The sequence below is a fragment of the Primulina tabacum genome, chromosome 6 (assembly GCF_025594145.1).
Source record: "Primulina tabacum isolate GXHZ01 chromosome 6, ASM2559414v2, whole genome shotgun sequence".
Classification (NCBI taxonomy): Eukaryota; Viridiplantae; Streptophyta; class Magnoliopsida; order Lamiales; family Gesneriaceae; genus Primulina; species Primulina tabacum.
This window is the reverse complement of record NC_134555.1, coordinates 42570509-42585628: the sequence shown is the minus strand read 5'-3', so window position 1 is coordinate 42585628 and position 15120 is coordinate 42570509. Positions and strand designations below refer to the sequence as shown.

General features: G+C 32.4%; 1 protein-coding gene across 1 annotated transcript; it reads left to right on the top strand.

The window, feature by feature from the left end:
* Positions 1-6739: 6739 nt before the first annotated feature.
* On the top strand, positions 6740-10562 carry LOC142550294 (transcription factor HHO2-like). The gene is made up of 5 exons (XM_075659522.1): positions 6740-6953; positions 7442-7677; positions 9509-9797; positions 10163-10239; positions 10473-10562. Exons 1-5 carry the CDS (start codon positions 6740-6742, stop codon positions 10560-10562), a joined length of 906 nt encoding a protein of 301 aa, XP_075515637.1.
* The last annotated feature ends 4558 nt before the right edge of the window (positions 10563-15120 follow it).

Genomic DNA, 15120 nt, shown 5'->3' with positions numbered 1-15120 from the left:
AATGAGAGGGATTCCGATACTGTTCAATGTAATAGACTGTACAGTTGAAGAGGGCTTAAAAGATTTGATTGGTACTACTCATATCATGAAGGTGCATCTTCATTTCGGTAGCTCATCACATAAGTACTACAAAGTTAAGCGTGCTTGATTTGGGGCAATTTTGGGATGGGTAACCTGTAAGGTCCAAAATTAAGACGACGTAATCCAACTGCATGCGAATCTAGGAAATTATGAAAAATGGAGTAATTAATTGATTTTAGCTGCTAATTAATTATGTGACGTATTTGTTTATATGCTAAATGAGATTTATTTGTCATCATGCATAAAAAAAAATGTATTTTAGGAATATTCAAGTGACGATCGAGGAACGGGGACTGAGGGCTGAAGAAAACGTAAAATATTTTTATTAAATAATTATTTTTAATTATTTAAAAGATTGTCGATGCTTTTTAGTATTTTGTGAAATTAAGGGTTTTGAGGTGATTTTATACGCCGGGGCGTAAATTTTATCGGTGTTGGTTTTTCAACTAAAATACGAGCTTTTTGGCAACCCGGCTAATAAATTCACAAATTTATTTAAACAAAAACCTTGTTAATATTTTATTTAAATCCTAATTTAACTAATGAGCTTAATTCTATGGCCTAATAGGCCTAAAGCCTACTTAGAGATTTAATTAATATTTAAAGTGTAAAAGTTGCAAAACCCTACACTTTGGCACCAAAGGAAATCGGCCACCTAGTTTATTTTCTGAAAAACTCTTCCCATCACACACACACAAACCTCACAGCACTTTGAAGGATTTTTGGTAAGGGTTTTTCGAAGGCAACAAGCAAAGTAGAAGCCGTAGTCATCTCTCGTTCTTCGTCGTCAACGGTTTTTCGTGCGTATAAAACTCAAAGGCACGTCATACATCTCATTTTCTCATCCATCATATCATAATATTGTTTAAATTATGTGTGCATGAAAAGCTTGAAGTTCGTATATGTATATATTCAGAATTTTCGAAACCCATCTTGTACATGCATTGGATTTGTGATTTTTATGCCACTTGTGGATGCTTCGATTCACGTCTCTTTCATACTAAGGGGCTGCCATGATATCTAGGTATGTTTGGATAAGGTTTACACTTGTTTTAGAGTCCCACACACTTCATAGAAATCGACTGAAACCATGAAAGAAAAAGGAAACAAGAACACATGCAGGAACCGAAGGTAGCTGTCAAAAGGTTGGGGCTCGGTTTCGTCGTGCAGGGGCTGGGGGCTTGGTTGGCTGGTTCTAGGGGCTAGCCAAGACCTTGAGTGAGTCATGGTGGGAGTCCTAGCCATGCTAGGACTCACGCTAAGGGTCGGGATAGAGTCCTAGCCAAGCTAGGACTCTACCCGAGAAACTAGGACAGCAGCCGAGGGGGGGGGGTCTTCGCGCGGCTGCAGGGGCCAGGGGCTCGATGCATGGGGCACGGGCTGGGAAAGGATGGTTCACTAGGGTCCTAAGACGGTGCACAACACGTTGGTTCAGGGGCTAGGGCGTTGGCTTAGAGTCTAGGCACCAAAGCATAGAGTCCAATCTCATTGAAACTCTCGGCCAGAACATGGTGGTGCTTGGGGCAACTTGTTTTCAGGTTTTGGGGTGGAGTCTTGGTAAACTTAGAGTCCAGTAGGCTAAATTAACATGTTGGGCACCTTTTGGCTCGACATGGTTCGGGGGTAACTCGCAAAAATTAAGAGATGGCTCGGGGTCGAAGTTTAGGTGTCAAATAGGGTATTTAAAATAAGAAAAATTGGAAAACGGCTCACGGTGGTCGAGTCGTGGTCCACAAGGGCTAAAATAATATAAAAGGACTAAATTTAGAATTTAGGAATTTTATATTAAAGTTTGGGATTTTTCGGGATTAAAAGACCGTCAAAATAATTAAGAAAAGATAATTGAAAAAGTCTAACATTTAAGCCAAATAAAATTATGAAAAAATTCACGTAAGCTTAAATAATTATTTGGGACATGTTAGAGTCATGAAATCAAGGAAAAAGTCGAAAAGGTAAAATTTTACGTCTAGGGGTAAAACGGTCTTTTTGCTCCTAGAGCATTAGTAAACGTCATGGCAGTGTCCTGAATGCTATTTTTATGAAAATATGATTATTTTGAAATGTTTATGAATTGTTCATGATTAAATGATGATTTTTAAATGTCTAAGGGATTTTTATGATTTAAGAAGACATTTAAAATACATGTTGCTTGCTTGGTTTCAAAAATAAAAAAAAAACGTAATGATATTCATGATTTTTCTAAAGTGATGTGAATAAAAAATGTTGAAGGATGTGAAATAATTGTGACTAATTCGTTAATGTTGGCGACGTCGTGAGGGTTATGGTCCCAGTGGGAGCCCGACGATCGTGTTTTCATCATTGCGAATATGTGGTAACGGATATGTGGTAACAGATACGTGGTAACAGTTTTGTGGTAATGGAAGAATGGGAATATCGTGAGGGGAAAAGGCCCCAGAGGGAGCCCATTTATGGGAAAAGGCCCCAGAGGGAGCCCCGACGATCGTATTTCTATTCGAATCATGATAGGCCAGGGCCCAGTTGACCGGTGAGAGTGTTGCTGGTGTCCCCCGCCGCCCAGTACTGTGGTTTTATGTAGATGGATCCATCGACCCTCATGAGCATGATCAAGAATGTCACAATTAACGATCTGAATTCAACAAAAGGAAAAAGGAAAAAGGAAAAGGAAAAGAAAAATGTTTATGATCATGAAAAATGTTTTATGTCATGTCATGTTGAGAAAAAAAGGAAAAATGTTAAGGTTTATGAAATGCATCATGAAAATATTTATGAAAATGTTTATGTTCAAGTTTATGCATCTTCATGAAAACGATATTTTAAGTAGAAATATTTTTCACCGTTATATGTTGACTGTATTACGTATTACTCGTTATAAAGATTATGGTGTGTTGAGTTTTTAGACTCACTAGGTGTGATGGATGCAGGTGGTATTGAGGGAGGACTTGATGAGTGATTTGACTGGACTGAAGGCGCACATAACCCGAGGACCAGCGCTACATTTTTCGCATTATGCTTTGTGATTTTATTTAAAGATTTTAAGACTATTTACTTATGCTTTTGAGAGATTTTGAGAGGTTTAGTATGGGCTTTACTTTTCAAATTTATTGCTTTTTAGGTTTGGTAAACATGCGACGATTTTATTTTATGACCAATTCACTTGATTTTTAAAATGCTAGATGGTTGGTATTTTATTTTAAGGGTTAAAATATTTTATAAAAATATTTTAGTGAAAGCCGAGAATTTTAGAGAAAAGAAAACAAAAAAAAAATTCTAGTACTTTTAAAGCAATAAAAAGAGCAGGACGTTTCATAACCTCCTGGGAAGCTTCCCAGGGTGAATGTGAATGAGGACATAAGCACGCTGGAAAGATTCGTCTTGGTACAGTGAGGACAGTCGTCAAATCTGGGGCGTTACAATAATAATCTCGTAATATTTTTTATTAAAAAATTTTGTTATATTTTTATTATTATATTTAATTTTCTCCATTATATCTTTGAAGAGTTTTACTTTTTCCACATATGATTTTAATTGTCATTCCTAGCCACCGCACGAGAGGTCTTATTTTATTTTATTGGACTTTTTTCTGCGTGATTATTTATGTATGATGTCTTGGTTTCAAGACTTGGAATAATTTAAAACAGTTGGGATTATGTTATTATCAATCGCACGAGTTTCGCACGTGAAGACATGTTTTATATGGAAACTTATTAATAAGTCGCACGTGTGTCGCACATGAAAACATGTTATATGTGGAAAGTAGAAGGTGACATTCGATCGAGAGATTTAACATTAAAAGATTTCAGATCTTTCAAACAAATCTATTTAAATTGTTTTTTAAATTTCCTTTTCTTGGAACCTTAAGTTTTTCAAAAAATACTTTCTTATTTATAAAACAGTACATTCAAACCAAAAAATATACGCGTCAAATCATTTTTCTGAATTTAAAAATTATAATCAATAAAACCTCATATACATAGTTTGGGTAATCTAATCAGGTAAATTTTCTCTTAATTAGCATCCCGGAAAAAAAAATAAAAGTGAAAAATGGGGTTATACATATTATTACAATTTATTTTTGTTATCTAATGCCATTTTTAAATAATCTTACAAGAATGCGACGACTTGTGTCTGGAATGAGTCCAAAAAATGCAAATCAATAATTACATTTGTGTAACTTTAAAACATGTTCTTGCATTACCTTTATTTTTTTTTTACAAATAGAGTATATATTTTTACAACCGGATTAAGCACAAGGGAGAGGCATCTATGCCATTTAAGAAATCTACCCTGAAAAACAAAGAGGTTGATCCGGTTTCTTCCTCAGCTGCTGATGATCAGTCTGAGTTGGAACTGATTGATTTGAATGTAACATGGTAGAATCCACAACTACAGGAACCGTACCCATAGCCTGCGAAGAAGCAGAGACGCTGCTGGTCTCCGGAGTTGCACGAGCAGTTTTCTGCTGAACCTTTCCATTTTCTGAATTATTGATGCTGATCACGAGTTTGTTTCAAGACTTCAATAATTTATAGTACAAAGGACTGTTTTATAGTATTGTGAATGGTTGTGTTAATATTATTTATGTTGGGTGCACGACAGTCGCACGGACTCTCTTTTTGTGCCTCACAACCGTCACACGATTAAACTAGTATGGATCGAATGGTGATTGATAATATGGGAGAAGCAGTGTTTTGTTATTAGCGCCATTATGTGCAACAGTGCAAGTGGGAGATGTTCGACTTAGTCGCACATTTGGGTTTTAACCCGTTCAAAGTAATGAAATGAGATATTCATTAATTTGAACAGAATATCTATATTATAGATTTTGATTAGATATCAAAAAACTTAAATATACTTTTTTCCCAGAAATGCATGCTTTACGTTCGAAAGCTTTCATCTTCGGCACGACAACTGAGTTATTTGTGATCGACACGGGACAACCAACATGGTGGTGCACCGATGCGTGGTTACATATTTTGGGACCTCTCAAAACCCTAATTTGCACGTAACGGGAGGATAGGTTCCAAGGGGGTTCGAACAACGCTGGTTCAAGCGCTGGGAATTAAGAGCGGCTCATGAGAAATTCGAGGGTCCTAGCTGGAAGGTGCGTATTTGGGGAGGATCATTCAGGAAGACGTCCATTGGTGATCTCACCTATGAATTTTTCCGATGCAACGTCTGAGAAACAAAAACTGAATAATGCTTCATAATACGCATCGCTGGCTATGCATGATGAGTTTGCTGACATTTTGTTGTCATGCCTTGCCACCCCGGAAGAGGTTTTATTTTATATTTAACGACACACGTAACTGCAAGCATAATTTGGAATATATATATATATATATATTTTATATATTGCTCTTCAACTTTGATCACGTCCGAGAGACACTCACTGACTCACATATTGGATATAGTTTGTGAATACTGAATAACATAGCAAAACTGTATATATATATCGAAGAAATACATACTAGAGTTCTTGAATCTACGTACATAGTGCGATTCTGTTTTTGCTGAATCCCAATATAAATTAAGCTTTCTACATATCAGGGGCAGACCACCTATTTGGCCGCAAGAGTTACGAGGAATGTAATAAGTATTATATTTGTAAGAATTTTGAGATTCGTCATTTTTAATACTTATAAATTAGTAACAACAAACTTCATTATACAATAACCTAAAAGCCTCATGGAATATAGTTAGAGTTATGAGACATGTAATAAATATTCAACAAGCACAATGAAATAATTGTAGTAGAGTATTATATGAAACTCGATTATTTGTTATTATTTCTCTTTCCGAATTCTTATTTTGGTTAAAATTTCGTTTATTACCGTATACCTTGTTTTTTTAACGTATCCGCAATTTATTTTGACGAATGAGAATCCGAAGAAAGAAAAAAAGTCTGATTCTATCCCTTAATTTTTCCTCAATATGTCATGAATCATGAATCATGAATGATAATGAAAATGTTAAAATCCAAGAATAAATGTTATAATCCCATTCAACAAAGTGAGTATCAAATGAGCATAATCCCTAATTAAGTTTTCCTCTTTGAAATGTTGAAATCTCAATATTTTGTGAGATTGATTTGCTTTAATCCAAACAGAGGTTATACTAATCTTGCAAACTAGGGGCAAAATAGACAAAACTACAAAATAAAATTCCATGCCTATGGAATTAGATTTTTTAGCAAGGTTTCAAATTTTCTCAACATGATAATATGCCATTTCTCGTTTTATATACATAAATGAATTCCAAATATGACATATTTTTTGCAAATTTGAATTGAAATATTATTTGGGAATATAAATTTTTATTATTTCGAAAAGAGTTTTCTAACAATTATTTGAATTTTGATGTGTCATAATTTTAATCGCAAACTCTTTTTATATACTTGAAAAAAGTTGATTATGAAGAATTAAAAGAAAGTATTATTAACTAATTAAAATTCCAAGTAAAAAGTCCAACCAAAATGTGAGACATATGACACAAAACCGAAGGAATCTTTTGATTCTAAGAATCCCAAATTCTTTTTCCCTTCTTGCCCCTGATTTTCACTTTCACACGTTGCACCCTACTTGCTCCGCACCATCTATATAAATGGGAGAAACCCCACACCCTTGGTATACACACAAGATTTGTATCACACATATATATTCATTTTTTGGATAAAAAAATGGCTGGAATTTATAAAGAACATTATGAAAAGTTGGGATCGGTTTATGTCCCGAAAACCATAGCACAAATCCTCGTAGACGTTTCAATGAACGATGATATTTCAAGGAAAGTAATGATCCTGGAATTTCATGTCCAAGCATTGGAGGAAGAAATGAGGCGAAGTGGCACCTTTATGCGTCCACTTCCTTACAGCATTCACTTCTTACAAGACGGTGCGATATATATACATACATATATACATTGAATTCTGTGAATTGGGTTTTCGAAAAAAAGAACTAAATGATTTTATTCATTTTAATTTGAGAAAATTGATTTTTTTAGTCAATAACCTTATTCAATTTTGGATTTTAGTTCATTAAGTTTTAAAAGTTTGGTTTTGGTACACTAATTTTTAAATTTTGTTATTTTGATCAAATTGCTAACTCTACATATGTAAAGTCAACGATTCTCCATGTTACGTCAGCATTTTTCGATATCATGTTAGCATTTTTCGGTGTTACGTCAACATTTTTCAATTTCACAATAACAATTTGATTAATATAGACGAGTATTAAATGTTAGTTTACAAATGCAAAACTTTGAAAATGCAGTGGACCATAACCTAAACTTGAACAACTTAGCGGACCAAAATAAACTATTTTCCTCTTAGTTTTTTGGGTTATTAATTTTTTTGTTAAATTATTGGTGATTCAATTCGCAGCAATTCAGATAATGAAGCAAGAGATACAGAAGTGGAAGAAAAGGGAAACAAATCCAGTTTTGGAGGAATTAATGCCACCGAAGAGTTGCTTTGAAGGGTGTTTGGGGGCAAAAGAGTCGAAGGACATCAACGAGAAAATGGAATGGATGGGTTCAGTTCAGCTATGGAACACTCCTATTCAGTATGACAATAATTTTGGCCCCAAAAATCAAGACTCTCTTTTGCACCATAAATCAGTAAGTTTATTTTATTACTTGTAGGAGGACTGGATGGTATACGTCTCGAAAACCGCAAGGAAAATAAGGTTTTCTCCCCTAAGTAGAACATAAACAAATAAGTTCAGTAATTTCTTGAATTTTCGTAATATAAAATTTGCATTTTTGATGCATAAAACATAAGATATGAATAGTTTTTTTAGGTTTGAAATGAGGAGAGGTGGGATCGGGTCTGGACTTGTCACGTAACCCTCCTACTCAATTTCTGTGCCGATAAGAACTGAAATTTTTTCCTCCCGATCACGTATCCGAAAACACCGAGACCCAAATATTCGGAATCCCGAAAGTTTGGGATCTCTTCGGGTAGAGAGATGATATCCCGTAAAATCAGTACCTTACAGGGCAGGGAGATGATATTATGATAAAGAGTATGTATCTTATGAGACGGTCTCACGAATCTTTATCTACGAGAGGGGTCAATCCTACCGATATTCGCAATAAAAAGTAATACTCTTAGCATAAAAAGTAATATTTTTCATGGATGACCCAAATAAGAGATCCGTTTCACAAAATACGACTCGCGAGACCGTCTCATACAAGTTTTTGCCTATGATAAATAGAGATTGAACAACAATGTGTTCCTTCACTTTTCTAAGTTGAATAAGTCTCTTGTGAGACAGTCTCACGAATCTTTATCTGTGAAACGTGTCAACCCTACCGATATTCACAATAAAAGTAATATTCTTAGCATAAAAACTAATGTTTTTTCATGGATTACCCAAATAAGAGATCCGTCTCACAAAATACGACCCGTGAGACCGTCTCACACAAGTTTTTGCCTACTAAGTTTGGGCTGAAGTGGAGGAAATGATGATAAATTCTATTTTTATTTTGTATAATTTAATTTTAATTATAATATTTGTTTACGTGATTTTTTTTATTTGGATGAATTAGTTAATCATTTAATTTAAGACTTAAAATCGTCATCTATGTACTAACCTATTTTAAACACGTTGCCAATTTCTATTTGAACTTCGATCAAATATTATTTAATTTAAAATTACAATCTTTCAACATAATGTGTTAATAATATTATTATATTTTTTAAAAAAATTATTAAAATAATCGAGTCGGTTCGAGAATCCCATCCCGTGGATATTGGTTTCTCAACCCCTCTCTTGAGATTGATCGGGATGAGAAAAATCCCGATAACTGGGTGAAGAAAAATGCGGGTCGGGATTTTTTCAGGATGGAAATAGGGTGGGATCCAGGAATAATCAGGCTAGGTCTGGATTTTCAATTTTTTTGCCAGCCCTAGAAATGACAACAAATCCTACACATTTTATGGTGACCACACAAATTAAATTTAACGGGCATGCTCCTCGCGTAATGGATTCGACAATTTTAATTAATGATAAATTGGATATTGAAATTATCGTATTCACCAAATCTTAAATTTTCTCTCTTTCAGAATAATGAACAAAATCTTAAACTTATAAACTATGTAATCGAACGCTCCTCGCTTAGTCAATTGCTATTTCAAGCATGATTTCATTCTATTTCTAATTAGCTAGGAGTATTTATTATCATACCAATAATCATCTTCCCAATAATTACACTAATTAATAATTCATTACAATGATTTTGATTATGATATCAATATAGTACTAAGTGCTCAATGCTTTATGAATAACTATAGTTGGTAACAGTAACACTGTACAACTCAAATTTATTTAACATGAAAATTATATGTTTGGTCTTGTAACTTGCATGTTTTTCATTTTTGTTCATGTTATATGTCAATCCACTATATTAGTCCACTAATTTGCTAATTTTCTCTTTATTTTTACAGAATTATGAAGGATTTCAAGCTAGTGGAAGTGGAGGAAATTTCAATCACAAGGCCGGGGCGTTTATGCCATATAAGAATCCCACCATGGAAAACAAAGGAGTCGTCCCAGTTTCATCCTCGGCTGCTGATTTTGAGGCAGCACCGATTGATTTAAATGTGAAAAGGAAGTATCCAAAACAGCGGAAACCATACACAGAAGAGCCAATGCAGAAGAAAAAAAGACGTTGTTGGTCTCCTGAGTTGCATAAGCAATTTGTTGATGCACTGCAACAGCTTGGAGGAGTCGAGTGTAAGGAAGATAATCCTTTATACTAATTTTATTTATTTATTATGATTATTTTTTATTTGAAATATAATTAGGGTTTTCTAATGAAAAATATATTTTTAAGTAAAAGTTTGCTGGTGGTATTGAAGCTAATTTATTCATCTGCATGGTAAACAAATTTCGTTGTTAATAAAGCATATTATTTTTTGAGAAGGGAAACTATCTATTTTTAATAAATGAAAAGGGTTCTTGACCTTTAGAAATTTTTCAGAATATTTATTTATGATGGTGGTTACTCTATATATCATGATCTCTTTCCTTCTTTCTAACTTTAATTTAGAAAACAAATAGGTATATACAGTTTAATAATTTATTTGTTCATTTTACAGCTGCAACTCCAAAGCAAGTTAGGGAAATGATGAATGTTAAAGGACTAACCAATGATGAAGTCAAAAGTCATTTGCAGGTAACCCTAAAAAGTATTATTAGAATCAAGAAATTAGAATAATGTACCGAGAAATATTGTATGTTTCCGCTAGTTTTTTTTTTCTTCTGAAAACTATATGTCCCTAGTTTTATTTTCTGATAAATTTGGTCTATATTGATCACTATATGTGTATATATTTGATTCTATGAGATCAATTCGTTTTGCTGGTCATACCAGTATTGTGACAAAATATTATATTTTTTTGTTTTCAGAAGTACAGGGTTTACACCCGAAAGCTTCCATCATCAGCACGACAACTGAGTTACTCGTGGCCGATACGAGACAATGGGGAACGTGCATAGGTGATCTCTAGCCACCGGAAGAGAGGATTTCTTTTTAATTGGAGTTTTTTCTTGTTTGAAGTATCTTATGTATGATGTTTTGGTTTGAAGACTAGCTATAATAATTTACAGTAGTACTAATAGCTTTATGATATATTACATCATAATTATTTAATTTCAGACGTCGTTGCTAGCTGTGCATGCTATTATGGTTGTTACATGTTGCCCTAATTTTGTGTTTTATCTTTATGGACTTGTTTATGTATCTGCATGTGTGTGTAATATATAGCGGCCTCTGTTCATTTTAAAAATCTGCTGCAAGAAAGAGGAAAAACAGATCGCAGGTAAACACGAACCATACAAGATGATGATTCTCAAGGAAGGATCAACAACCAGCTTGCATCTGCCCTCCTCTTCTGAATCTTACTCCTTTGGCTCTGGCTATATATATGATTGGTCGTCCGTTATTTTTTTTAAAATTTTAGTCATTTTTCTACGTGACGATGAAACGTTTTACAAATACTCACAAAAAACTCGTGGATTTCCACAAATAAAGTTTGATATGATTTAATAAATAAAATATTGCAACTTTTAATAGAAAGTTTAATACATTAATGTTTCAAAATGTTCATTAGCATTATTGTTTAACAAATATTGATGATGAGATTCATAAAATTGGTTTGATGAGTTGTTCTTGCATTAAACAAATATTATTAGATCCATAAATTAGAATAATGTACCACGGAATATATCACTTATCCCTAGTTTATTTTGTGATAAATTCTATTAATATTGGTCACTACGAGATCAATTCGCTCGCTGGTCGTAACAGAATTGCATTGACAAAATATTGAATCACTTTTTTTTCCCGAAATACAGGCTTCACATTCAAAAGCTTCCATCTTCTGATTTAGTCGTGTCCGACACGAGACAACCAACATGGTGACGCACCGATGCCAGTAGTTGCATAATTTGGGACCTCACAAAGCCCTAATTTGCACGTGATGGGAGGATCGGCTCCAAGGGATTCGAACCATGCTGGTTCAAGCGTGGGAATTAAGAGAAGAGGGTGAGAATTTCCATTGGTACTGATCTCACCTAGGAATTCTGCCGATGCAACGATTGAGAATTATGTATGATGTGTTGTTTCACGACTTGGAATAATTTAAAGTAATCGGGATTATGTTATTTTATATTACTAGCTAAAAAGTAACTCGAAAACTAACTAAAAAGTCGGACGTGTGTCGCACGTGAAAACATATTTTATTTAAAAACCCCAATTATGGCATCACTCATTTGTCACTTCACATCTCCGAACACACTGTAAGGTTAAATTACCTACCATGATAGATTTCGAATATTTTACTATCTTGACTCATTAGAAATCCATGATTTGAAATTATATAATCCAATTTAAATGAAGCTTTATAATCTCATCATCAATGTTTGTAAAACTATAACGTTAACGAACATTTTATAATTATATAAAAATTTTATTAAACTTTGCAATATTTTTTATTTAAAAAAAGTTTTTTAGATTTTTATTTATTAGTATATTTACGTTGTTTTCCATTATATCTTAAAGAATTTTACTTTTTCGCAATATAAATAAATATAATTCCTCACCACTAGCTCTTTTATATACAGGTAAATATTTGTATGACACGGTCTTACAGATCGTATTTTTTGAGACGTATATCTTATTTGAGTCATCCATGAAAAAATATTACTTTTTTATTGTGAATAACTGTAGGATTTATAACCCGTCTCACAGATAAAGATTCGCGAGACTGACTCACAAGATATCTATCTACTCTATATATATTCATATTGAAGCTTAGAAGCATATTTTGTGTATAATATTTTGTGTGTATATGTCATGCTAAATTAGTGGAGGTAATTAGAACTATTTTTGGTATAGGCAAATTATATTCTTAAGAACTAATTATTGTATTCCTAGACTAATTAAGTGTGATGGAGATTACTAGAGATATTTCTATATATATTTGTAATATGTATGAAATCTGTATAAATAAGAATTTTTTCACAAATATCTTCGCAAATATCTTTCAAAATCAAAATCTTTACAATACTTCTTTTTGCGTCGACTGATGGCTACTTCTAACGACGCATCATTTTGTCTTCAATCCCTCTATGATTAAATATTCTATATTTTAAATTTGAAGCTAAATTCTTTTATACAAAACTAATAAGTTAATTTTTCGTATTATTAAATTTTTATTTGTATTTATTAAATCTATAAATAAAATCATATGGCTGTAATTTTGTTTTTCGTTGTACATAATCTTCGTTTATACAAAAGTATTAAGTTCATGGCGTGTCATTGTAGATTTCAATTTTAAAAGATGAGAGGTATTTAGCTCATTACTTTTTATAAGATTTTTATTTTAAAAAATCGAAAAATACAGGATTGTATTTTGCATTAATTAAAAATAAGATTTAATGTACTAATTCGACTTATTTCATACTATTAATCCATTTGTGCTGAAATTACGTTAATACGACTTGATGAAATATGAAAGTTTTTTCCTTCCGAACATTGTAGAAATCTTTAGTGGTCCGATTTTATGATAGCAATCAGTTTTTTTTTTTTAATCTTATTTATTTGGATAAATGATGTTTTTTTATATAATTTACTAACAACGATAATATTTATTCTACTTTAAAAATCCAAAAATTCAAATATTAATTCTACAAATTACATATTTAATATAATTACATTACCTTTATCCAATTAATAATTAAAATTACAACAACATTTCATGATTCATATATGTTTGGTGCAATAATTGTCTCTGTTTGGTAGAGCGATCGAACCGTGGTGTTTGAGCTGCTGTACGCTTTAAAAGATTTGAGTTGCACCATTATCACCAGCTATAGCTTTTGGTAAAACGACAAACGCTCGATCCTACAATATATATAATAGTCGTTATTTTAAACAGTATTATGTATGCGTCATATACTAGTATATATAAATGAGTGATGAAGAATTATATTTATTGAAATTATTGGGACTCAATAATTGTGAGTGTATGTATATTCTCAATTATTGAACACATGTCTGTATTCGCAATTATTGAGTCCCAATAATTTCCAATTTTGATGCGTGGCATAATAAATACATGGCCCACGCAATTAATAATGTAAGTAGAGATGAGATTCAAGGTTGAGGAGAAAAATTGAATGTAATTACAAAAAATATTTAACGTTGATATTTTTTAGTTTGAGACATACATAAAATTATCATTTGTGCCTATTTTAAGAATAAATAATTTTCCCAAGTTATAATCGACAAAATCGATCCCCTATTGTAATTGACTGGGCTTACATAAATTGTTTCGTTCGAAGCGAAAAATACGAGATTTAATCTAATTAGTTCCGAAAATCGTACACCATATATATAAATGTAAAGATCCAAAAAATCTAGATATTATAAATGTTTGAGAGGTTAAGACGAATATCCCAGCTAGGGAAAAGTCAAATGGAGAAATAGAGATCCAATTTATATTTTACTTATTTACATATTAATCAGAATAAACACATTTGTAAAAAAAATAGAATAAATTTCGAATGACGCAATTATTAGTTAAATTTGAAATACACCGTAATTAAAATGAAACATTATATAAAATATAAACATGCAAAAGTAGATATGAAGTTCATTATTTAATTGATTCTCTAAAATGACAAAGGCAAAAACTTATATGAGACGGTATCACGGATCATATTTTGTGAGACATATTTCTTATTTGGGTGATTCGTGAAAAAGTATTACTTTTTATGCTAAGAGTATTACTTTTTATTGTGAATATCGGTAAGATTGACCCGTCTCACAGATAAATATTCGTGAGACCGTCTCACAAAAGACCTACTCAATAACAAAAATACATTTGGATTGATATATATGGATACGGGGATATCAAATCCATTAATTTTTTCGGGCAAATCAACTCGTCAAATGATTTCAAATATCAAATTGTTATTTATCCCATCAAATGCTTTCTCAAATCCAAATCTTCAATCCAAACACAAGTTTATTCATATTTTAAAATTAAGATTTTATTTGGAATGTTAGATTTGAAGTTATGGATTTCAAGTAATAATAACAAATTCATTAGTTTCTTTCGACAAATTAATTTAAAAGTAGTGAATTTCAAATCTCAAATAATCATTTTCCGAGTCATTGTGGTGAAATTTTATTTATTTCAACATAGAGTATGTAATTTCAAACCGTCTCTTCAAATATTTCATCAAATCAGAATCCTTCAATATAAACGCGACTTAAATATTCACTCTCACTTAAGAGGTTGCTCGTGACAGATAATAAGGCAGTCCGCAGTTGAAACTTGAAATCAATACATATTTCCTGCAGATTTGAGTATTTTTTACTTGAAGACGCATTATTGTTAATTAATTATATATTTCGATAATTATTTGTTATATATACTTGCCAAGATTTCTTGATGGGGTCGTTCAAGAAGCTGTGAAGTACAACAAATAATATAAAGTTACAATATTACGTGGGCCAGGTGTTTACTTGTTTTTACTATATATATTA

What these genes read in the sequence shown, in the direction of transcription:
- LOC142550294 (XM_075659522.1), top strand. Translation starts at nt 6,740, where the DNA reads ATGGCTGGAATTTATAAAGAACATTATGAAAAGTTGGGATCGGTTTAT. An exon ending in ACAGCTTGGAGGAGTCGAGT is followed by an intron (nt 9,798 to 10,162) that starts GTAAGGAAGATA and finishes TTCATTTTACAG; the next exon opens with CTGCAACTCCAAAGCAAGTT. An exon ending in AAGTCAAAAGTCATTTGCAG is followed by an intron (nt 10,240 to 10,472) that starts GTAACCCTAAAA and finishes TTTTGTTTTCAG; the next exon opens with AAGTACAGGGTTTACACCCG.